Here is a 26,454-nt window from a genome sequence, read left to right on the forward strand (position 1 = left end):
CCCCTGAAATTTCAGAAAAGATGTTTATTTTCATCATTAACATTATTCACCTATCCATTCATTCTTACTCGTTTATCAAATACTATATTTATCATGTGCTAGGTACTGAAAATATAGAGATAGAAATATATGCCCTCCGGCTCTCAAACACATGAAAGTTTACTAAAGTCACAGACACAAACAGAGACACACACAGAATTACACCACTGCGTGCTAAGATCTTAATGTTTGTAAGCTCAAGTATATGGGGTGGGGGGAACGAGCTTAATTCAGTAGCTTTACATTTTAACACGGCATTTATAATCCATGACAAAGTGCACATTTATCATTTTTATTCCTTTATAAGGTTCTTAAAGTGATTGATTCTTAACAGAAACTCTAGACCAGAAATGCAAGAAGGGTTTGGCACAACATGACTGCTGTGATTATTAGCCTAGGTAGAGAAAGTGCCATTTAGAATCTAGTGAGTAAGGGCCCACAGATGCTTATACCACCTGTCACTCTCTCTTAACAGCTCTGATCTTGGTCAACTTCTTAGAATATTATTGCACTCTCTTTCTGTCTCGGCCTGCAGTAGCTTAAAACAGTCACTGACACTTTTCTTGCAATCTAAGTTGGTATGGACAAGCATTTTTGAAGGCAGCCTTAAGGCCAAGCACAGTATTTATATCTACTGCCATTCAGAGAATAACTGAGCCAGTAAAGCACTTGATAGATTTTGCACTTTTCCCATTATGTTTCTGGGCTTCCTGTGGGTATTCTATGAAAGACTGTGGGTGTTCTTAATCAAGAAAAACAACATATTTCTTCCATCATTCTGTATTTGCTATGTTTTCATTTATACAGATTACATGTCAAGTGATATTGAAGTGTCAAAAATATTTTCTTTATACACTGGAACATGTGCAATGGCTCTAATGTATTGGTATTCATTGACCACATTCAATTAACTTTGATAGACTAGGAAATGCTTTGAGGTTTTTCACATAAAAGTTTTCTTCCTTAATACAAGACTACATGAAACTCAGGCATTGCCAATGCAGCTAAAAAGCAAGTACCTAGTAAAGCTCCAGCATGAATATAACAATCCAACTTTCCTTAAAGTTGAAAACTTGTGGAATGCAGAAATGTCTAAGATGCTATATTAGTTATTGTTAACTGAATTTATTTCAGCAGGGAGAACTCTTTATCTCGGAGGCTTCCTGGTATTTGTAAAATCAAGATAGATAGATAAATTTGTTAGATGATAGATAGGTAAAAGAAACAAGGAGAAACTAGATATTGAATCTGCCCATATCTACAGAGTACAAACTATCCACAGAGTTTGATTTAAGCGACTGAAAATACCTTGTACTTAAAGAATTGAGTAAGGAATCCATTACATTCTCATCCATTACATTCTCTCACATCAGCAATGGAAAATAATAGAGGGCTATTGGAGGGGGAATAAGAAATAAAAATGGGCTAACTCATCCAGAATATCATGAAGAGGATCATGCTAAAGAACTCATATCGTTCTACTGCAAAAACCTTTAAATTCATAAATCTGTTATGATATATCCGTGATCAGAGCAAACAGTGTTTTATGTGATACTCATTTCTTCCTTTACTTTCATCTCATCTTAAAGTGAAGATTCTGAAACATAGAATTTGATGATTCCTAATAATATTTAGCCTTTCTTTTGATTATTAGATGCCAACTCTACCCTTTAATATATCTAGATCTCACCAGAATCTATAACTGCTGTTTTTACCTACCTAACTCTTTTATTTGCGAAGCTTACGGAAGACGAAGAACTGACCCTGTCTGAATGAGAAAGTTATGTTTTTATTTTTCCTAAGGAATGGAGGTTGCAAGAAAATCCCTTTCTTAATGTCAAACACTTCATTTGGATAATGACTAATTAGATTATGAAGTAAATTGTCTCATATGCTCACATCCTATTCTGAACATTTAAGCAAGTATGACTTAAAATATATGAATTCACAGAAACCACATGCGTTCAGTTACAAGTCACTGCAGCAGTGATAAATCCTTCATACAGGAATTATTTGACTGATGCTCTTCATGGATAGTTGTCAGGAAGATAAGAAGAGGGATAACATTTTCTATATTGGTTTTAGTAAACTGATAAACACACAGGCAACGTGATGAGTGAGCTGCACAATCAAATCTATCAGACTGTAGAAAATTGAAACTACTCTTTAAAAACAGAAGTAAAGATGGAAAATCCTTTTGAGTTTGCTGAATTCAAATATTCCTTTTCATGTTCTCAGACTTGTGAAAATTAAAATATTATTTATTAATCTAGCAACTCTGCTATAGTTTAACTTATTACAAGACTTTCATCCCTAGAAGTAGGTTAATTTTTTAAAAATACAAACATATTAAATATTGCAAGCATGCCACTAAATGGCTTCTCACATAATGAAAAAATTCAAGGTTAACAGAAAAAATAGATTACATAATTTTTTATTGTTGTTTTACTATATTTAAAACATTATGTTTAATGATTGAGTGTGATTCACTGGACCTAGCAACATAAAGAACACAGCATCACCTACAAGTCCTAATTTCGAAGGCTAAAAATCCAAGGTTGTGGAAAGTTCTGGAATCATTTATACATGATATGTACTCATTCACATTGTGTAATTTTTTTTTGTCAAATCCTGAATAAAGAATTGCGAAAGATCCTGTAGTCAATGCCTTAAAATCACTATGGAAAATTTGAATTCTTTTAACAGAATAATTAGAATTTGAAAACAATTGAAAATATAAGTAATAATGAAAGATGATGGAATGGAGATAATTTAGTTCAGAGAAGCCCAAATTTACGTACCTGAATTTAGCCAACTTCTGTGGGCCAGATGCCACAAACCTAAAAGACAGTAAGAAGAGTGAAGGTAGCCTCTTCATGTAGGATCATGTGCTAAATTGTCGTAGTGAAATGCCCAGAGTCTAAGGGACCCCCAAAAACGAACCACCAGAGTCCAGAGTCAAAGCTAAGCAGCAAGGGTCATTTATTGCAGGTTCGAACCTGGACTTCCGCGCACTCGTTGCCGGTGACGACGAGAGGTCCTGAGAGAAGTTTTTACACCCCTTTTATAGACAGGTACAAACAAGTCATGGGGAAATCAGGAATACACGGATGTGCCAAGCAACAATGATTGATCAGAAATACACGGATGTGCCAAGTCACAATGGTTGATCAAGAATATACGGTTGTGCCAGGCAACTATGATTGATCAGAAATACATGGGCGCGCCAAGCAATTGTACAGAAGCGGAACAAGCTGGTTAAGCTTGGTTAAGTTTCAGTTTTCCCGTAACTTAAGCTTTTAAGTTTTAATTTTCTCAGGCCTTTAACTTTTAACTTTCTCAGACCTCTCATTCCCCCCTTTCTCAAGTACCTGAGGACCCAATCTTGGGTCCTACAGTGCTACCTAATTAAGCTCACTTTCCATGTCGAGAAGCTGATATTGTGGCCTAAGGACCATAACCTGAATGGTGTTTAATCTATCTCTGATAAAGTTCATTATTTTGTTGAATATAATAGGGCCGACGGTAAAGAGGAGGAGGAGGCCTAGTAGGAGGCCCAAAAGGGGGAGAAGGTAAGGGAGAAACCCATGGAGTGCTGACCACAGTGGGTTCTCGGCTAGTTCTTTTCGTCGGCGTGCGAGGTCCTCTTGGAGCTGTTTAATTTTGGTCTGAACTATTCCTGATTTATTGGCATAAAAGCAACATTTTTCTTATAGGGCTAAGCAGATGCCGCCTTGTTCTGCGGTTAGCAGATCTAACCCTCTTCTATTTTGTAACACCACTTCTGCTAGGGAATCTAGCTGATCTTGCAGATCCTGGATTGTCCCTGACAAGGCTTCGACATTGTTAATTAGCTGCCGAGATAGTCGCAGATAGGAGTGTATACAGACTCCTAATTCTGCTGTCCCGGTAGTCAATGCGCTTGTAATTCCTAGGCCCGCCAGAAGGGGGATAACAGCCACAGCTCGTTTGGACCTGCCAGCTACAAAATCTAGACTAGGAATGGGCATGGGGGTTTTTCCTGCAACCAAGTCAATATCTGGCAGTAAGGTGGCCAGGATACATACTCCAGTCCAATTATGAGGTAGATAAGTGTAGGCTTGGTTATTTCCACAGATGAAAACGGTGGTGTTGGTACTGCATAGCGAGGAGTTAATAATGACATACTGATGGCATTGGGCAAGGGATACGACTCCTACATCTATGTTATTATTTTGGGAGGTTAGGTTATTTATAAAGCACGAGGCATTGAATGGGTTAATGAATTGAACGGGGAAGGGGTCAAGTAGGGAAGAAGGTAAGCAGTCATTGGTTATGCTGATATTAATTTCAGTGGGGATGGCGATGGGTCGGAGAGTCCGCCGGGGTAGGCAAAGCCAACAATCTTGGGCTAGACTCGGGTTAGAGATGTTTAAGAGTAAGAAAGTGGCTTCTAGGATAGACATTGTCTGAGGGTCTAACTCATAAGGATCGTGCCTAGGGAGAATTAGGGGGTGGTAATTAAGCTGTGGATACATGTGTTTTGCAATTTCTTTAAGTTTCGCTTGTGTTTCTATCTGTCTGACAGTGTCTTGGGGTCCTCCGCCGTCAGACACATGTATAGGGGCTCGAGGGTTCCAGCAGACGGCTTCTCCAACTAAGCCACGGCAGCCAGCTTGAAGTTGCATATTATTATCATTAGCTTTTGCGGCCCTGGTACTCTGTAAGATAGCTGTAAAGTAGGTTGTGGAATTGTCTGGCCCCATACATTGTTGATAGGAGTCATAACAAGAGCTATGCATCGATTCCTGGAAAGTAGAGCAAGGGCATTTTGCTGTGGGGGGCAGGGGTTTAGGTTTGTCAACACATAACCACTGCTGTTTTTGGGGTCCTGTGATGTCATAGGTCTGGGTTAAGTGAGCAATTGTGGTCCCACAGTCTTGGGTTTGAGTGTATATTCGCTGATAGTGACCACCCCTTCCTATAGAGCCGGCTATTAGTCTTTTACCATGTGGCAGGGTAAGGGTTTTAACTATGCCACCTCTGCAATCACAGGGCCTTCCATACAGAACTTCATACAATTTCCGTTTGTCAACGGGGGCATTTAGTCCTCCCTCTAGGTGTTTAAGGTTGAGGGCTAGTAGGACAAGGGTTACTATCCTGAACATGTCTAGGGGAGGCACGGCGCAAGGTTAGTTTGAAGGGGTTTTTCTTACTCCGGTTTATAGTCCAAGTAGTATTCTTATCAGTGTGTCCCACGAGGTCAGACAGAGGGTCGACAGGTTTTACGTGGGTGTGGTGAATCCAGGTGGGGAGGTTATCTACCTTGATGGCGGTGGGAGTCGTCAGGATGATTTGGTGAGGTCCTTTCCACCTGGGTTCAAGGTTCTCCTGCCGGTGTCGCTTGACGAGGACCCAGTCTCCAGGATGATACTGATGAGGAGTGGGTGGGAGTTCTGCCTCATACAGTTCTTTTAGTTTAGGACACACGGCCTCATGAACCCGCTGTAGAGCCCTGAGAGAAGACAAGAGGCTGTTATCTTGGTCTAATTGAATGAGGTTTGACTTAGGATCAGGTATAATAGGTGTGGGTCTGCCAAACATGATTTCATAGGGTGTAAGACCCAACTTGTATGGGGAGTTGCGAACCCTGTACAGAGCGTAGGGGAGTAACTCTACCCAATTAGCGCCAGTCTCCATAGTCAATTTAGTAAGGGTCTCTTTTAATGTTCTATTCATTCTTTCTACTTGTCCTGAGCTTTGGGGCCGGTAGGCACAATGTAATTTCCAATCTGCCCCAAGTATGGAAGCCAATCCCTGACTTACCTTAGAGACGAATGCAGGTCCATTGTCTGACCCTATCATGACTGGAAAACCATACCTGGGCAGGATTTCCTCCAGGATCTTTTTGGCTACTATCTGTGCCATTTCCTTCTTGGTTGGAAAGGCTTCAGTCCATCCTGAAAAAGTGTCTACGAACACTAGTAAGTATTTATAGCCATATTTGCCGGGCTTTACCTCGGTGAAGTCCACTTCCCAGTGGGCTCCTGGTATGGTTCCTCTTTTTCGGTGGCCATGAGCTGTGACGTGTGGGTGCGCGTTTTGGAGTTGACATGTGGAACAGGCTGTCACAACCCTTTCCGTCTGGCCAGAGATGTTTCTTAATACCAGTTTGGATTGTCTGAGGAGATCCTGAAGTCTTCGGGGCCCCAAATGGGTAGAGTGGTGTATTTTTGTCAGGATTGCATGGCCCAATTTTTCGGGAAGGATAAGGCGGTCTCTAGAGTCCCTCCACCATCCATCTGTAACTTGGGTCATGGGGAGCTTGCGCATCCAGATAAGATCATCTTCTGAGTATTCAGGCTGTGGGGGTAAATCTTGGGGCCCTGGGTCTGGTAGCTGCGCAGGGAGTACTTGAATGGGGTTTTGTGCTACCTGGCGTGCAAGTCTGGTCAGCAAAGTTATTTCCTCGAGAGACTGGATCAGTTATTTTTTGGTGACCCGGGCAATGTACTATGGCCAATTTTTTAGGGGCCCAAATAGCGGCCAATAGGGCTAGAATTTCATCTTTATTTTTGATGTCTTTGCCTTCAGCAGTGAGTAGTCCCCTCTCACGGTATATTGCCCCATGTATGTGGGCCGTAGCAAAGGCATACCGGCTGTCCGTATATATAGTCACTTTGCGGTCCTGCCCCATTCTTAATGCTTGGGTTAATGCAATTAGTTCTGCCCTTTGGGCAGAAGTCCCTGGGGGCAGAGCCTCTGCCCATATCACTTCAGTCTCAGATGCCACTGCTGCCCCTGCATACCTCTGCCCTTGATGGACGAAGCTGCTTCCGTCAGTAAACCAGGTGACCTCAGCATCAGGTAATGGCTGGTCCTGTAGGTCTTCCCTTGTTCCATGAATCTGTGCTAGGATGTCTGCACAGTCATGGAGCGGGGAGTCCATGTCAGGGTCGGGTAGCAGCGAGGCTGGGTTTAAAGTTCGGGGAGGGGTGTATGTGATCCGCAAAGGATTTAACAGGAGTCCCTGATAGTGGACCATCCGAGCATTGCTCATTCACCTATCGGGGGGCTGCTTGAGTACTCCTTCAATGGCGTGGGGTGTGGTGACATGTAACTCTTGACCCAGGGACAGCTTATCGGCATCTTTAACCATTAGGGCTGTAGCCGCTATTATCCGGAGACAAGGGGGCCATCCTGCGGCTACAGGGTCCAGTTTCTTTGAGAGATAGGCCACTGGTCTGGGCCATGGACCTAAATGCTGGGTCAGCACTGCCTTAGATATGCCTTTGTGCTCATCCACATATAAGTGGAAAGGTTTAGAGATATCGGGCAGTCCTAGAGCTGGGGCCGATAGGAGAGCTCTTTTTATCTGTTGGAATGCCTGCTCAGCTTCCGCAGACCATTCAAACGATGGTTGGTTTTTAGAAACTGCGTAAAGGGGTTTGGCCATTTCAGCAAAACCTGGGATCCACAATCGGCAGAATCCCGCAGACCCCAGGAATTCTCTCACCTGGCGAGGCGTGTTGGGTCACGGGATGCGGAGGACAGTCTCTTTCCGAGCATCAGTGAGCCATATTTGTCCTCCTTTTAGTAAGTACCCCAGATATATTACCTCAGACTTGCAGATTTGGGCCTTCTTAGCGGACGCACGGTACCCTAGGCTCTCCAGCGTCTGTAGGAGGTTTTTTGTCCCCACGAGGCAGGCTTCTCGGGTCTCGGCTGCAACAAGGAGGTCGTCTACATATTGTAGGAGAGACACATTTGGGTTTAATTTCCGGTACTCACTTAAATCTTCGTGGAGGGCTTCATAAAATAGGGTAGGGGAGTTTTTAAATCCTTGTGGAAGTCGGGTCCAGGTGAGTTGTCCATTTATGCCTCTTTCTGGGTCCGCCCATTCGAATGCAAAGATATCTTGGCTCTTGGGGGCCAAGAGCAGGCTGAAAAAGGCATCCTTTAAATCAAGAACAGTATACCGGGGCGCCTGGGTGGCGCAGTCGGTTGAGCGTCCGACTTCAGCCAGGTCACGATCTCACGGTCTGTGAGTTTGAGCCCCGCGTCGGGCTCTGGGCTGATGGCTCAGAGCCTGGAGCCTGTTTCCGATTCTGTGTCTCCCTCTCTCTCTGACCCTCCCCCGTTCATGCTCTGTCTCTCTCTGTCCCAAAAATAAATAAACGTCGGAAAAAAAAAAAAAAAAAGAACAGTATACCATCGTTTGTCTGGGCTGAGGGTACTGAGAAGAGTATAAGGGTTGGGCACGGTAGGGTGTATGTCCATAACCCGTTTGTTGACCTCTCTTAGGTCTTGTACTGGCCGATAATCTCCACCATTAGGCTTGCGCACAGGCAACAATGGGGTATTCCATGCCCAATGGCATGGCTTAAGGATTCAGGCATCGAGGAGACGGCGGATGTGTGGGGTAATGCCCAGCCTGGCTTCTGCTGACATGGGGTACTGCTTGACCTCACGGGGTCAGCCCCTGGCTTAACTTCTATGAATAGAGTGGGACGATGTTTTGCCAGCCCTATTCCCCCGGTTTCTGCCCAGGCTCCGGGACACCAGTGGAGCCAGTAGCTAATATCCTGTTCCGGGAAGGGTGGAGTTTGGTGAAGTCGATATTCATCTTCCAGTCGTATGGTGAGGACCAAGATAGGTTGGTCCTGGGAGTCAGTTACTTTAGGCCCTCCGGGCTGAAAGTGAATTTGAACTCCCATTTTTGTGAGGAGATCTCTTCCCAGCAAGGGGCAGGGACTATCTGGGATGACCAAAAAGGAGTGGGTTACCCTTCCTGTCCCTAGATCCACTGTTCGTTGGGTGGTCCAAGGATTTTTTTTTGTCCCTGTAGCTCCTTGGACCCAGGAGGACTTATCAGAGATTTTTCCGTGAGGGTCAGTGAGTACTGAATGCTGTGCTCCTGTATCCACAAGGAATTGCACAGGAGTCCCCTCCACTTGTAGGATTACCCTGGGCTCGGGGAGGGGGTCCGAACCCCGTCCCCCCTATTCTGAGTTCTGGGTAAATAGGATGGGGGCCGCTCTGGTTTGCCATTGCTTTGACCCTGAGCACAGTTGCTTCTTTTTGGGACAGTCACGAATCCAATGTCCTTTTTCTTTACAGTAGGCGCATTGGTCTTTGTCTAGGGGGAGCCTAAGGGGGCGAGTTTTTTGTTCTCCTGTGGGCCCTTGATCTTTTTGAACTATGGCGGCTAAAACTTTAGTCATTTCCCTGGTAGCTTTGAGCTGCTTGTCTTCTGGAGCGTCCCGATTATTATATACTCGTTGAGCAATGCGGAGTAAATCCTGGATCTGTTTTCCCTCTAAATCCTCTAATTTTTGGAGTTTCTTTTTGATATCAGGGGCAGCCTGGTTTACAAACGACATTACAACAGCAGCCTGATTTTCAGGAGCCTCAGGGTCCATGGGAGTGTATTGCCTAAAGGCTTCCATTAATCTCTCTAAAAAGGTGACAGGGCTCTCTGTCTTACCTTGTACTACCGAGTATACCTTGGCCAAATTGGTGGGCTTGCGTGCTGCAGCCCGGAGACCCGCCATTAGAGTCTGGCGATAAATGAGCAGTCGTCCCCTACCTTCTGCCGCGTTGTGGTTCCAATCAGGCCGAGTTAGGGGAAATGTTGCATTAATGAGGTCAGGGTTAACAGTGGGTTGACCATCTTCCCCGGGGACCAGCTTCCATGCTTCAAGTTGAATTCTCTCTCTCTCCTCTGTGGTAAACAGGATTCGCAAAAGCTGTTGGCAGTCATCCCAGGTAGGCTGGTGGGTGAACATTATGCTCTCTAGGAGGGCTATAAGATCTTTAGGGTTATCAGAAAACCGAGCGTTTTGAATTTTCCAATTATAAAGGTCACTGGTGGAAAAGGGCCAATACTGGAGTCGGGGATTGCCCGTTTCATCGGGGGGGTCCTATTTCCCGCAGGGGTAAGGCTACAGTGGAGTCGGGGATATGAGGGCTTGGCTCACGCTGGGTGCGCCCTCGGGTTCGGCCGGCTGGCCCTTCATGGTTGATTACATTTTCAATAGGGCTAGGTGCTGCCGCTGCCTGTAGCCTCCCTGGTGCTGGCACAGCTGCCGCTTCCCGCCCCCCCCCCCCCCCCGGTTCCCCTTGAGGGGCAACCAGCAGGGCAGCTGGTGGGGCGGCTGCTGCGGGTAGGGCCTGGGGTGCAAGGGGAGGGGGTAGATAGGGTGGGGGGTCCAGGGATAGTAGGTCCTGGCTATCAGGCAATATGGGATGTAGGGGTGCTGAGGGGGTTCGCGGCTTGGTTGGGTCAGTGGAGCGGGCTGCGAGAATCTTACAGGACCCTGAGGAAAGGAAGGGGGACATCCAGGGTGGAGGGTTCTCAATAAGATCTTGCCAGACGAGGATGTAGGGAACCTGGTCTGGGTGGCCCTCCTCTCCTGGCCGGAGGGTTTTGGCCCTTACCTTGGCAACTATAGGCAAATAAAAAGTGCCCTCAGTAGGCCAGCCCACCCCGAAAGTGGGCCACTCAGACCGGCAGAAAGTGATGAGTCTCGGCCGGCGGATGTCCAGGCTTAGGTTATGGCCTCTAGCCTGAATATCCTTGAAATTAGCTAGAAAGAGGGAGAGAGGTGTACTCTGGTTTTGTCCCATAGCCTGTATAGGTAAAGAATAAATGGGCTAAATTAGTTTAGGTTCCGGAAGCGAGTTGGATATTCCTGCAGGGGAGAGGAGACAAGTTAAATCGTAAGTGCGGCGGCAAACAAAAGGTGCCTTAGAGAAGAGACCAGATACAGAAGGGGTGTCCTTAACCCGAACAAAGAGTTCTGATGGGCCAAGATAGTGCCCCAGACGGGAGCCAGAGGACGTCTCCTACTGGTCCCGACTGACTTCCCTATAGCGCGTCCGCCAGGGCTAGGTCAGTCACTGATACAGATCCCGCGCGGGAGAGCCAGAATCGAACAGACAACAGACTCAGACACAGACACAGACAGAGCCGGCTCACTTACTGATCGGTCTCAGAAATGACCCGTTGACTTGGGGTCTGGTGGGTTTGGGGGGGGGGGCCTTCCCGGCCAATGCACCAAATGAAACGCCCAGAGTCTAAGGGACCCCCAAAAACGAACCACCAGAGTCCAGAGTCAAAGCTAAGCAGCAAGGGTCATTTATTGCAGGTTCGAACCTGGACCTCCGCGCACTCGTTGCCGGTGACGACGAGAGGTCCTGAGAGAAGTTTTTACACCCCTTTTATAGACAGGTACAAACAAGTCATGGGGAAATCAGGAATACACGGATGTGCCAAGCAACAATGATTGATCAGAAATACACGGATGTGCCAAGTTACAATGGTTGATCAAGAATATACGGTTGTGCCAGGCAACTATGATTGATCAGAAATACATGGGCGCGCCAAGCAATTGTACAGAAGCGGAACAAGCTGGTTAAGCTTGGTTAAGTTTCAGTTTTCCCGTAACTTAAGCTTTTAAGTTTTAATTTTCTCAGGCCTTTAAGTTTTAACTTTCTCAGGCCTCTCAGTAGACTCTAAGTCTAAAGAGAGGATACAGGATTAAAGTGAAAAATGGCTAATGCCCAGGAAAAGACAAGAGCCCCAAATAAGGGTCCTTGCCACGTTATTATTAGGATCAGAAGGCTTACAAACATGGCGGTGGACGTGCACAAAGGGACAAAGAATCTGTGAACATTAACTTGTGGACCTGAGGGAAAGGGGATCTTGAGGATATTCGTGGTTAGGGGTTTGGGTTAATACAAAACAAAATCCGGGCGCTGAGCAGTCGGGAGGAGGGTTGTTTACAGCAAACATGAGGTGGCATCTCTTTATCTCAGCTAGCCTAGTGGATGAGACAGCAGAAATAACTTTAGTGTTGACAAAGCACCTTTTCTTTGTTAACCATCTCCACTCCGGGCTGCTTTGCCAGCAGCAGTCCATAGTCCAATTCACCAATTTACCGACCCTGGCCCTATCCTCCTGTGAAAGCAGCTTTTCTGCTACAGTAGTAAATTGGGGGTGCGTTCACCCTGAACATCTAATCTTGTTTATTTCATATTCCTATGTATTGGGCACCATTGCACCATTTCTATATCAGGCCTTTGCCTCTCCCTATTTTGGGGGCTCTGCACCCCCTTTTTGGGGTGCATTTGCACCTTCCTATTCCTGGCATCTTTGCTCGTCCCTATTCTCCGAGTGGCTTTCAACTCCCCTATTCTTGGTTTACCCAATCTGGTTTACCCAAACTCGGGTGTGAGCATTTTATGACTTTGTAATTCTTTATGCCTTGCTAACCCACTGGTGTAAGCCCTGGGGATTCTGAAGCTTATCCCCCACACTAAATCATCTCTAAACATTTATGGAGGATGCTATATGCATCAAAGTCCATTAGACATCAATGATCCTGGATGCCTTCTTTTTGTCTAAGGAACAGAACACACTCCTTTCTACCTTTCTTGATTTTTTTCCCTTAGCTCTTCTGTCCCATAATATCTGCCAAATCCCTCTTTAGTTTTCCTTATGGACTAGTCATGGTTTCATACATTTAGCAAATGCTAATTAAGTATCCATACTTTCTGGTCAATGGCAATGCAATATTGAAGAAGGAAACATCCCTGCGCTTATGCGGCTTACATTCAAGTGGCAGAGTTAAGAAAAAAATGAACAAGTAAATTTATAATGTCAACTTTTGATAAATGCTATGGAAAAAATGTGGCAAGTTATAGGAATAAAAAGAGAGTGGTGAAGGCATTAGGGCACTATTTTTAAGGAAGTCTTACTAGGAAGTGGGGAGAGCTAGTCCATTTTACTATCTAGAGAAAATATTCTCCTCTTGCTGCATCAGCAAATGCCAGAGGCCTGAGGTGAAAATCAGACTAATGTGGCAGAAACAAAACAGAAAAGAACAAAGCGGTGGTGATGGGATAGTTCAGATCCTAGTGGATCAAAATACTAAATTCAGGTCAGTAACAACTTCACAATCCTACAACAGCCTTCAAATAGAGTGATTTGGCATTTTTCTCTAAACACATAAGAGAACATGCTTTCAAATTAAAATCTAACATTTAAACATAACATCAAAATAATATTTCAGTAACAAATATTATTAATCACAAGAAGAGATCACTAACAACAGTTGTATCATCTTTTCAGGAGATCATATTTTTAAAAAATATTCATTCATTTATTCATTCCGCAAACATGTATCAGGTTTCTCCAATATGAATATAGTAACATTGGCATTGAAAATATAGTGATAGAGGCATAGTTTCTGCTTACAAATTAATTACAGTAGGAACTTTGCTAGATAAATGTAAGATATTAAAGAAAAAACAGATATTCCCTGTACTTTCCTTTCACATGAGTATCATATTGCATTGATATTGTTTAGTTATTCCTAACCTCCTCCCTCTCTTATTGTAAGTTTCAGAAGCGAAAATTTTGTATGGTTTTTTTTTTATTGTTGTATCTTTGCCTCAGAACAGTCAGCTTTCAATAATTATTTGTCTCAGGAATAAACAAACGAATAGAGCCAACAAAATCAGCAATCACAATGTGTGGTAAAGGAAGTGGGACACACTTTCTGCCAGGGAAGTAATGCAGGAGAGTTCTTTAAAGAAGGTTCCCAGAGGAGATGCTGGCAAAGTTGAATTTTTAGGCACTTGGAAGAGAAACTCAGAGAAGTGAGGGAAAGCATTTGTAAGAGAGAGAACAATTTTTATGAATACGTATGGTTGAGAGAACATCATCCCAAGGCTTTTCATTCATTCTCTGCTACTCAAGCAAGGGAGATCTATGAAAAAAAAAATGGTTTGTGATGAAAAAGTCTTACAAGTCATGCTAAGTAGTTTGCATTTCATACTAGGTGTGAGAAGAATTGACTAAAGAAATAGTTCGTTAGATTGCCATTTAGCAAAATCAATCTAATGGGAATGAGGAGGGGCACCTGCGTGGCTCAGTCGGTTAAGCGTCCGACTTCGGCTCAGATCATGATCTCATGGTTTTTGAGTTTGAGCCCCACATCGGGCTCTGCGCTGACAGCTCAAAGTCTGGAGCCTGCTTCGGATTCTGTGTCTCATTCGCTCTCTGCCCCTCTCCCCACTTGTGCTTTGTCTCTGTCTCTCAAAAATAAATAAATGTTAATAATAATAATGAGAATGAGGAAGGTATGCTGTCGGTGGAAAGAACAGAGTACAAAAGCCAGTTAGGAAATGTTTGCAGTATTCCAGTTAGAAATAATAAGCACATAGTAAGGGAGGGGATGAGGCAAAAAGAGGATTGAAGATACATATACCAACACATGATTGCATATCGAGAATAAGAGGATAAGAGTTGGCTAGGTTGGCTCAACAACTATTTGCTTTGGGACAGCTCTGAAACTGTCTAGGATTTATCTCTCTCCAAGGGAGAAAATAGACAAATATTCTTTTCTTGATATCTAATTGCCATTTTAAAAAGTCAAAATACCTACCTTCAAAGCCTTAGCTCTACTTTTATGAACAAGTCACTTAACTTCATTTGGTTTTCTATTCATGGAATTGGTTAGAAAATCAATGGCACAACGGATGGGAAACTATTTTAAAAGTTGCAAAAGGTCTAAAAATATGAATGTCATTATTTTATTATTTTTCTCTACTACTTGTACTTTCTATTCTCTTACTTATTTGGTTTTTACTTAAACTTTCCCCCAATCCTCTTCATCTTCTCTATCTTTGTTATTGCTTTTCTCTTTCAACATAATGAAGTAGCTTATTAGTGCCACATTAATTAATTCCTCTTTATTCACAAATGATCTCATTATTAGAGAAACTTCAATAAAACATGAGAATATTTCATGTATCAGGGCGCATGCGTGGCTCAACTGGTCAAGTATCTGACTCTTGATTTCCGTTCAGGTCATGATCTCATGGTTTATGACTTTGAGCCCTGTATCAGGCTTTCTGCTATCAGCACAAAGCCTGCTTCAGATCCTGTCTCCCTCTCTCTGCCCCTCCCCCGCTCACACATGTTCTCATTCCCTCTCTTTCTCTCTAAAAAATAAATAAACATTTAAAAATAATATTTCATGTATCTAGAATATAAGTATACAAATTCTAAGAGTTACATAGAGTATGTCACAGAACACAAATTTTAATAATGACAATGGTGGCAATAAAAAGCTGATATTTTTTAAAGACTTCATGAGCTCCAGATTTAATGAGCTTTGCATGACTTTATTTATTCTTGTTATAATCTTGTGTATAGTTGGCATTATCCAATTTTACCTGGACACTGAGTCTTAAGTAAGAATGTGTAGCATACTTAGTATATGAAATTGAAGATCAAATTCATGTAGGTATGTCTCCAAATACTTTGCTCTTAGCATTCACTCTCTCCCACATAAATATACCTGCTGAGTCAAAAATATTTTTTTGTCAGGTTACTACCTTCCTCTTTCTAAATTTGTTCATTCTCTAAGCATATATTGGGCATAGTACTGTGTCTGATCTTAGCAAAAAACAAAAAAACAAAGAAACAAAAACAAAACACAACAACATGCACAGGTAATGCCTGTAAGTATTAAACATATATATGTATATAAATAAATTATAGTTATTTGTAAATAAATATAAAATGTTCTACATATGAAATTATATTTGAAATTGAGGAATTTGCTAAACAAAGCATAAAAGCATACAAATAGACAACATGTTCAGGAAAAATCAAGTAGCTCAAGGTATCAAGAAAAACAGGGTCTTCACCCAGGAGAACGCAAAGCCTTCAAGGCTTTCTGAGGTAGCAGGGCCTACAGGATTCTAGGTCAGTGGAGGGCTTAATGACACACATATGACTGGGATCTGGGCCCAGAGTTGTTGACCTTCTATGTTGTGCACTTGAAACTAATGTAACATTGTGTATAGACTATACTTCAATAGAAAAACAAATAAAATGCCAAACCATATTTTAAAAAAAGATTTTATATGAGAACTTAAGTTTAACATGTTGATATCTAAAACATACTGCAAATTATATTATTTGTAACAAGTTACATTTGTGATAAAAAGAACTTAGTTATTATCTGAAAATGGGCAAGGGATATTACTATTATACAATATTCTTAATATCCTCAAACAAAAAATATAATGTACTCTGGCAAAGATTTTATAAGGGAGGTATAAATGAGGTGTGCATGAGAAGATGTAGAATGAACACTTGGTACAAAACGTGGAGTACTTTAATGATTTGGTAAGTCTTAAATTTTCTGCAGTGGTTTTTGAATTAGGGAGTGACCCTGAATAGGAACAAGATAACTCTGGCTGCACTGTAATAAATGGGATGGAATAAGTGAGAAACCAGAGGCGACTGAGATGCATTTAGGTGATTATTACAGTAGACAATTATATAGTGCCAACTAAAAATAATGATGGTTTCTTAGTGAAATAGTGATATTAAGGATTAAAAAAAGGGGGGGAGGGCGTGCCTGGGTGGGTCAGTCAGTTGAGTGACTGCGGCTCAGGTCATGATCTCGCGGTTTGTGAGTTCAAACCCCGCATCTGGCTCTGTGCTGACAGCTCAGAGCCTGGGGCCTGCTTTGGATTCTGTGTCTCCCTTTCTCTCTGCTCCTCCCCTGCTCACACTCTGTCTCTCTCTCAAAAAATAAAGATTAAAAAAAAAACCACCCTGGGTGCTGTAGTGGGGGAAATTATGGAGATAAAATGTCCACAAAATGGGGACTGTATGCAAGAAATGAAGTATAGTAGTCCCCCTTTATCTATGGTTTCATTTTCTGTGGTTTCAGTTACCAGTGGCCAATTATGGTTCTGAAGCAGATGATCCTCCTGACATTTCATGGGCTGATCATTAGGAGCCTAATGTCATGTCACAATGTCCATGTCATTCATTTCACTTCATCTCATCATGTAGACATTTATCATTTCATATCATCACAAAAAGAAGGGAGAGAGAAACCACATTCATACAACTTACATTGCAGTGGATTGTTACTATCATCGTTTTTATTATTAGTGCTGTTAATCTCTTACCGTGCCTAGATTATAAATTAAAATTATCAGGTGTAGGTGTGCATAAGAGAAAACATAGTGTATATAGGGTTTGGTACTATCCGTGGTTTCAGAAGTTCTTGGAACATAGCCTCCACAGATAAGGGTGGACTACTATTGAAGAATCAGTGATGACTCTCAGTAAGCGATGCTCAAATTTCTATCTCTATATCTGTCTGTCTTTCTACCTACCTATTATCTATCTATCTATCTATCTATCATCAATCCATCCCGTCTCCCCCAACCATTTAAATAAGCTTTATGTGTATTTAACTGTCTCCTGGATAATTTAGATATTTTACTAGCACTTCTAGTTCCTAACACATCATTATACTAATCACTTCCTCTCCAACTCTCATATATTCTTGAAAAGAAGATGCATTCTTTTCTTGTTGGGTAAAGTGTTCTTCAAATGTAAATTAGATCACATTGATTGATGGTGTTTGGCCAGCCCTTCTATATTCATTTTATTTTCTGCCTGTTCCACAAATTACTCAAGAGAAGATGTTGATTAGAAAGGCCATATATGAAAAAAAACACAACTAACATCATATTCAGTGGTGAAAAACTGAGAGTTTTTCCCACAGAATCAGGGACAAGACAAGAATGTCCGCTCTCACCACTTTTATTCAACACAGTTTTGGAAGTCCCAGCCACAGCAATCAGATGAGAAAAAGAAATAAGAGACATTCATATTGGTAACAAAGAAGTAAAACTTCCACTATTTTCAGATGACATGATGCCATATATAGAACACCCTAAAGACCACCAAAAAACTACTAGATTCAGTGAGGTTGTAGGATATAAAATCAATGTGAAGAAATCAGTTGCATTTCTATATACTAATAAGGAAGCAGAAGAAATAAATTAAGAAAACAATTCCTTTTACAACTGCACCAAAAATAATAAAATACTTAGGAATAAACTTAACCAAAGAAGTGAAAGACCTGTACTCTGAAAACTAGAAATGAGGAAAGAAATGGAAGATGACACAAATGGAAAAAAATATTCCATGCTCATGGACTGGAAGAACAAATATTGTTAAAATGTCTATACTATCCAAAGCAACATGCACATTTAATGCAATCCTTATCAAAATACCAACAGCATTTTTCACAGAACTAGAACAAACAATCCTAAAATTTGTATGGAACCACAAACACCAAAGATTGCCAAAGCAATCTTGAAAAAGAAGAAAAAACCTGGAGAAATCACAACCCCAGATTTCAAGATATACTACAAAGCTGTAGCAATCAAGACAGTATGGTACTGGCACAAAAATAGACACATAGGTTGATGAAACAGATTAAGGAACCCAGAAATAAACCCATAATTATACGGTCACTTAACCTTCAACAAAGGAGGCCAGACTTCACAAGTGGAAAACGACAGTCTCTTCAACAAATGGTGTTGGGAGAACTGGAGAGCTACATGCAAAAGAATGAAACTGGACACTTTCTTATACCATACACAAAAATAAACTCAAAATGAATTAAAGCCCTAACTGTGAGACCTGTAATTAAAAAAAATCCTAAATGCGTGCACACACTATAATTTATCTGCATTTGATGCTAGCAACATTTTTCTAGGTATGTCTCCTAAGGCAGGGAAATAAAAGCAAAAATAAGCTATTAGGAGTTCATCAAAGTAAAAAGCTGCACAGTGAAGGAAACAATCAACAAAACTAAAAGACAATCTACTGAATGAGAAAAGACATTTGCAAATGACATATCCAATAAAGGATTAGTATCCAAAATATATAAAGAGCTTATACAACAAGTTATACAACAAGTCATACTTATCCCACTGGTGCCTGATCTCAGTTCACATTGTTCAGTCAATTATTTTTTGTTAAGATTGAATAATTTCTGTTGCTCTATATTCAAGGTCACTGTGATTTTTCTCTGTCCTATTTATTACAATAATGAGCTCATCCCGTTATTTTTTCTATTCAGTTATTGTTTGACTTCTAAAAATTTTATTTGGTTCTTTATTATTTTTTCCTTTTCTTTGCTTGGACTTTACATCTGTTTTAAGAGTGTTCAAAATTGCTGGAGGATTTTTATAATAGCTGCTTTAAAATACTTGTCAGATAGTTCCAACATTGTGTCATCTCACTGGTTTTATTTACTGATATTCTTTTCCCATTCAATTTGAGATTCTCCTTGTTCATGTTCAGGTAAGTACTGTGGATTATATCCTGAACATTTTGGCTGTTATGTTATGAGATTCTGGTTCCTATTTAAATTCTGTACTTTAGTAGGCAGTTAACCTGTTAGAGTCAGGATGTACATCTTGACTCACTTGTGTTGGCTATGGTTTAAATGTCAGTTTAGTTTTCAAAATCTTTGCATGCTATGCTACTCTGCCCTAGTGGTGTGCTACCTACAGGCCAATCAGAAATCTGCGTGTTATTTCATAAAGTGGCTCTTTTTGTAAACATTTGCTCTGTTATGCCTGAATAGTTTCACACATGAGCCACACAAATTCCACCAGGACTTCATACACAAAGTTAAAGAATTCTTTTTTCTAGCTCCTTTCTAGATTTTTCTAGCTCCTCCCTATCTGTATTCCTCCATTAATTCTCTAGCTGGGAGCAGTGAGGAGGTAGATCTTTGTTGTTTTTCATTTAACAAAGTCAATAGGTCTCCGTCCCAAGGTCTCTCCAGTGACTGATAGGGATGAGAAGGGAAACAGACTCATTAATGTTGAACGGAAGTAGGTGTCAAGCTTCTACTTATAGTCTCCATGGTCAGAGCACTCAGTGGGGAAACAGAGGGACATGGCTTTTTGCATAATGTTATTCTAGAACGAAGCAGATAGAGTCAAAAAGATCTGTCATGTAGGGCTGCTCTTCTTTTTCCAGGTATTTTTCTTCCCTTTTCAGAGACTTCTTATAGAATATTTGTGTATATAGTCTGGAGTTTTTAGTTGTGATTAGTGGGAAAACAGGATGGAATGTGTTTTTTCCAACTTGTCCAGAACTGGAAATCTCATCTGCTCTTCTTGTATTCCCAAAGAAAATAGAGAACACCAACATCATTCATTAAGTTGGCCATGATCAAGCCAGGAACTGAGTTTGAGACTAAGTCCCACAATCCTCCAGAAGTTATGTTCTCTTCATCACCAATGCCATTGACCTAGTTTAAGTACTGTTCATTGTTAATTGTCTTTTTGTACAGGTAACTGAAAATTTTTCATGGATGTACTTTACTTCTAATATTTTTATATTTCCAGTCTATTCTCAATTCTCTAATCAGAATAACCATTCCAAACTGCAAGTCTTACCATATTATTTTACTTAAAAATTTTCATCAGTTTCCATTTCATTTAGGAAAAGTTCTCTGTTTACATGATCGTTTGTCATCTGGACTCTCCTACTTGTTCACTCCTGCTTTTACACATTCTGTTCCAACTACCAGGAGCTGCATTCACTTCCAAACAGGCCATGCTTTTCTTTTTCTGAAAACAGCCTTCCCTTTCACCTGGGTAGCTATAACTCCTCCTCATCACCACCTGCAGAAGAAAACTGTTCCTAAGTGTTTCCTGGTACTGCTCCTTAAAGACCTCAAAAAGTAGCACTTATCACTTAATATTAATCAAGTTTCTGCTTTCTCCAATAGACTATAAGCTTAATGAGAAGTTGTAATTTCAATCTGTTCATCTGCCTATTTCCAGAATCTGACACATTGTACACTTAAAAAAAACAGAAACAAAAAGCAAAACAAAAACAACCTTACTGGTTTGAAGTAATGAATGTGTGAATCAAAGTGCTTGAGCCTGGGTGACTGAGAAGATAATGGTGCCATTATCTAAGTTAAGGAACTCAGTAGGAGATCTGGTTTCCTGGCAGATGAATTAGACTAAATCCTCCTTTGAACTTAATGGCTTTGTTGTGGCGATAGCACTTCCGTTCTCACATATATCTGAGTATGAGGTATGTGGGTGTGCCTGCATGGTGGTTTCCTACCTAAACAAATTGCAGATAGTAATATGTGCAACTAAGTATAATATGTGGAGACAGAAATATTTCAAGCTCATGAGGAAGAAATGTTTCTGCTAATATAAAGTCTGAACATGTTTAGTTGAGAAATATGTGCTATTATAGAAGAATTGAATATAGACTTGTAGCTGTAAATCCAGGAGAGCAGAGGGAGTTTGCAGAGGTCAATAACACATGAGGAAAGTATAGCCTCTATAAATGACTGGGATTATTGAGTGAGAAGTATTGTTTGTCCTTGGGTCTGAGGTTTCTACAATTCAGTGTTTCTTTAGGGTTATATGCCCAAACCCTAATGTTAACAAAACTTTGCTAGTTCTCGAAATATAACAAACAGGCATGCGACATAAAAAACATCTGAGAAACTAATTATTTTTAATGATAGTGTGTAGACATTAAAATACGGCTGCTGGTTCCAGTTTTGTCTCTTTTTTGAAATTGATAATGTTAAGCAATTTATGTGGAAAGTACAGTAATGATAAGAAAAAAGGACAGATGGATACTGGTATATAAGGAACTTAGAAGTCACAACTCTATCCTAACAAGTGAAAAGATGAACTGAAACATGTTTCAGTTCCCAGAGCCTCAGTTTTCATATCCATAAAGTAGGGTAGAAATACCTCTTCCATAACTATGCCTGGCCTTCAGCTTTATAATACATGTAAAACATTTACTGTATGTCTACGTCAAAGTAATCATAAGCAATCATAGAAATCAAAGAAATCATAAGAAGAAAATCTGAAGGTCTTTTAATGGGCTATGACAAAAGGAGGCAAAATTTCTCTTCTAAAAAGTATTTAGAGAGAGGCAGGACTCATTTTAGGCTTACTTCATTGAGTACTAAATCACTGGAAAGTGTTAAGTCCTGTTCAGAAGGCCCATGTGCCCCTAACAAGCTTTGCATCAAAATGTAAGTAACTCTTATTTTGTTTCTCTTTTCCTTTTTTTCATTCACTTTCTTATTTACAAAGAAATAATTACCCAAACATGAAAATATGCAACAACAGATTCTTTTATATTGTGAATTTCCATTTTTAATAAGCTCACCTCATAGTCATCTAATTCTCTCAAGGGATAAAATATGTGTTTGATGTTTTCAGCCCCATAAACTTAGAGATTAAAATACTGAAAAATGATAAGCTATAATATGTGACCTATAGAAATAACAATCCTGTAGCTTCTGGTTTTGCTACTCTGTGGAAAATTAACCAATCTTTTAGGTAACTAGGCATTCTTACTTTTGCAGATTTTCTTTAATGACTTATTTAGACACCTATAAATACGATCTACTGTCTTTCTTCTGGTGCAATAGAGAAAAAATTTGATCTGAGCCAAAACAGAACAAAACAAAACCACTAAACAAAACAAACCCTTTGTATATTTTTTATTTACTCAACTTGTTTCCCACCTTCCCTTTCTTTTAAGTGCTCCTTCCTTCCCTCCTTCTTACCTTCCTTTTTTCCTTTTTTCCTCTTATAGACTCTCTTTCATCTTCCTTTCCGTTCCCTTAAGTACTTCTTTCTTTCTTTTTTCTCTTCCTTTCTTTTTTCTAACTTTACCGATTTTTGCCCAAGCTATAAACTACACTACTACCATTTTTTTTTATGCACTAACAATATTTGTTATCTCAATATAGCCTTACTACCATGCAGCATGAAATGCTTGGAGTTCATGTCATTATCTTTCCTCCAGAAGTAAGTAACAGACAAATATGATGAACTATCCTACTGTATAAATTATGAATATTGATTATATTTATCTTGAAAAAGTAAATTAATGAGATAATCAAGTAACCTGGGAAACAGACTCAGACTGCATACAGAAGCAAACGGCACTTGTGTAAATTGAGGGAAAAGAATTGAGAAGAGGAAGAATCTGAATTGCAATTTCTTATTTTAGACATTACATATAAATGAAATTATACATAAAAAAAAAAGAATTGATGCTCCAGAAATTGCAAAATAATGAATCTCAGTAGGCAGTGAACTTATTTGTTAGGATAATGGGTTCTTGTATAACTGGTTGAGAATGTGAATATTACACTCCAGAACAGGATGCTACATTAGTGGGGCACCAATTTATTGTAATCCTCAATACAAAATCTGAAGTTGCTCACTCACAAATTTGACTCTTTATGTTAGTCTTCTCGGCAATGGCTTTGCCTTAAACTGCATTATGAGGGACAAATGAAAAAAAAATGCACAAAATATTAGAAGTGTGTGACTAATATATAAAATTCAGTGTCCAAAGCCCAAAAGCTAAAGCAGTAACACAGTCTAAAAACAGAAAACTAACAAAGCGTAAACTAAAAATGTTGCTTTGCTACTAATGACACTCGTAAGAGACACCCACAAATGTGAAATGTTTGTAAACCTAGCTTGGATTGTAAGGTCTAACCCCGTGGTAGAGCAAATTATATAAACCAAGAGCAAAATCATCACCCTCTCTTTTTTTTTTTTTTGATTTTTTATTTTACTTCTGAGAGAGACAGAGTGTGAGCAGGGGAGGGGCAGAGAGAGTAGGAGACACAGAGTCCGAAGCAGGCTCCAGGTACTCTCTGAGCTGTCAGCCCAGAGACCGATGCGGGGCTCAAACTCATGAACCCTGAGATCATGACCTGAGCCTAAGAGGGACGCTTAACCGACTGAGCCACCCAGGCGCCCCTCTCTCTCTTTTTTATAAATAAGAGTTTTATTGGAACACGTGGCAATTATTAGCATGGTCCGTAAAACCTAAGATGTTTACTCGCTAGTCCTTAACAAATAATGTTTGCTGACTCCGAGTGAAGACTAACGGTTTAAAAGAGCCTCTGCTTTCTCCTGAACCTAGATTAAAATCTTGGAATTCCCACCCTTTTGGTGAGCCACGTGATTCAGAAAATAAAAGTACATTTAGGCATTGGGGTGCCTGGGTGGCTCAATCTGTTAAGCATCTGACTTTGGCTCAGGTCATGATCTTGCGGTTTGTAGGTTCAAGCCCCACGTCCAGCTCTGTGCTGACAGCTCAGAACCTGGAACGTGCTTCAGATTCTGTGTCTCCCTTTCTCTCTGTCCCTCCCCCGCTCTCACTCTGCCTGTCTGTCTCAAAAATAAATAAACATTAAAAACAATTTAAAAAAAAGAAAAGTACATTTAGGCATTACAGCCCTCAAGATCTCAACAGAAAACATGGGTCGCTTAAAATCACTTCAAGAGATTTTAGCAATAAAACATTTATTTACAATAGTGTGGATGTATATGAAGAAACTATAAGGAAAATACAATAACTTTGGAGATGACTGTTACCAACCCAAGATCTAGAAATAATGAAGGGAAGGACACAAAGGAGAGAGACTTGTAAAGAAGATTGCCTTTAGAGAAGCAGTAACCTTTGCTCCAGGAACTCAGTAATCCTGAGGTACTTCTCAGGGAAAGAGTCAGAGCAGTAACTCCTTGACATCACTTTCTCCCTTCCTTGAATCTCTTACTGTGATATTCTATTGGGGACCAGAAAGTAGGTCTTTGGTTGTAAACCAGGTCAGCATCTTAGGGCATTGAGCAAAGTGAAGAAGGGTGAAAAATGGTTCAAGGAGAAGAAATGAAAAGGCAGAAAATATGGCTAGAATATGGCTAGAATAATATGCATGACTTTTTAAAGTAAGTTGGGGCACCTGACCAGCTATTAATAAGAATACACCAATCAGTGACCTTTAATCAGACTAGCAGAGTATACATTTGTGCAAATGTGTGTGTGTGTGTGTGAGCGTGTGTGTGTGTGTGTGAGCGTGTGTGTATAAGAAGAAGATGAGGCAAGAATGGCTGAGGAGTTCACCCCAATGTCTGTATAGGTGCACAGGTACGCACACTTCAGATATAAAGGGAAATGATATAGAAGGCATTTAACTATTTCCCCTAAATATGCAAATTGCTAACATGATTTCTTCCAGGTTCTCTAGTTGTTTTAGAAGTTATTGAATACTTTCAGAAAACATCAAGTGTATTGATCCCTTTAGCATGTTTTTGTCAAATCACTATCTATAAACTATTTAATGGAGAAATTTTCAATAGCAACTGTGGCCAAATTCAAACAATGACATCAAGTTTTGGGGAATATCTTCTGTCCAAACTTATGTACAGAGGTTGTAGCAAATACGAATTATATCAGCAATCTTTAAAATTCACCCTCTAATTCTTATATTTGTTCCGCGAAATGTATTTAACAATTTAAGTCATTCGTTTGGAAGCATAAGTTTTACCTAATCATCCATCTTATTAGTCATAACACCACAAGTTTTTTTTCAAATATTTCTTCTGCAATTTCATAGAGTCAGAGAAATTTGTAATGGGCAAAACTTGGTGCAAAAAAGATCACTGGGTAGCTATCTTTGTCTTTTATTTACTCTGAGACATTTTGCACATCTGTAGATTGTAAACAAAATGATAAAATATTACAGACAATTTTGTCTGTAGGTATGAAAATAAACTCTGTCCAGTGGAAAGTAATCGATTATTCCCTGTGGATATTAACCAGTTTTGTTTCTATTTATAAATTTAGTTCAGCATTACTGAGTTACTTATACACGTGTGGTTATTTGAATTCTCCTTGGAATCAACCGTAACATCTTAATGTTTTCCTCATTAATTATTGATTAAACAAAATCTTTAACTGTGTCTATTTCCTATTTGTATGAGAGTCATGATTTTACCATTACATTTTTTTTTCTCTTTACTGATAGTGTGGCTGGAGCCAAGGGTCATGATTTAAACTGAATAAGGCACATTGGTTTTTCAAGAAGCTTTAAAAGATGTTGCTGATTCCCTAGAGGATGGAAGAAGGATTGCTCAGCAGCAGTTCAAGTAAACATCAATTTAAGCACCATAGGCTTTATGTGTCAAGTTGATAAAGGAAACAACTTAAAAAGACAAACACATACAATGCTTCTTAACTTGATCTGTGATTTTTATGATCAACTACGGTATTTAAAAAGCCTGCTGTGTAGTACGTTGAAAATACCTTAGAGAATGACAGGGTATGATTTCTGTTCTTTTTTATGGCAGAGAAAAAAGTAATTTTATTGTTGTTTGAATATTTTTACACACATCCTTCACGCTTGGGCTCCCTTATCATGAAAATTGTGGGTTTCCTACTGCTGCATACTGTTATCAGGTTAAGGACAAAAGGTTTACATCTCATGCAAGATTAATTAGGTTTTTGCCAATTTTAAAGGTATCATCTATATCCTGTATGCTCAGGGAGAATGTGGCAGCATCGTCAATCACTTCCCAGTTTGCCTGTATACTAGTATATACAAATAACCTTAAGGCAAGCATGCTTTGTGTATAATCACAGAGAGAAATTTTTTTTCTAAATTTTTCAATTTCATGTAAAGATGAGCCCACAAGTACCGTTGATAATAGTCCAAAGTCTCTACCTAT

At 40.2% G+C, this 26,454-nt stretch overlaps 1 protein-coding gene across 1 annotated transcript in view; it reads right to left on the minus strand.

The window, feature by feature from the left end:
• Positions 1 to 3,749: 3,749 nt before the first annotated feature.
• Positions 3,750 to 26,454, minus strand: part of LOC125164763 (uncharacterized) — a 43,707-nt gene continuing 21,002 nt past the window's right edge. The window contains 8 exon segments of the mRNA XM_047857576.1: positions 3,750 to 5,188; positions 5,235 to 6,468; positions 6,470 to 8,005; positions 8,224 to 8,486; positions 8,489 to 9,941; positions 10,048 to 10,650; positions 11,177 to 11,217; positions 20,460 to 20,598. Coding sequence (XP_047713532.1) covers positions 3,750 to 5,188; positions 5,235 to 6,468; positions 6,470 to 8,005; positions 8,224 to 8,486; positions 8,489 to 9,941; positions 10,048 to 10,650; positions 11,177 to 11,217; positions 20,460 to 20,598 — 6,708 coding nt within the window.

This window comes from Prionailurus viverrinus, chromosome B1 (assembly GCF_022837055.1).
Source record: "Prionailurus viverrinus isolate Anna chromosome B1, UM_Priviv_1.0, whole genome shotgun sequence".
NCBI classification, from domain to species: Eukaryota; Metazoa; Chordata; class Mammalia; order Carnivora; family Felidae; genus Prionailurus; species Prionailurus viverrinus.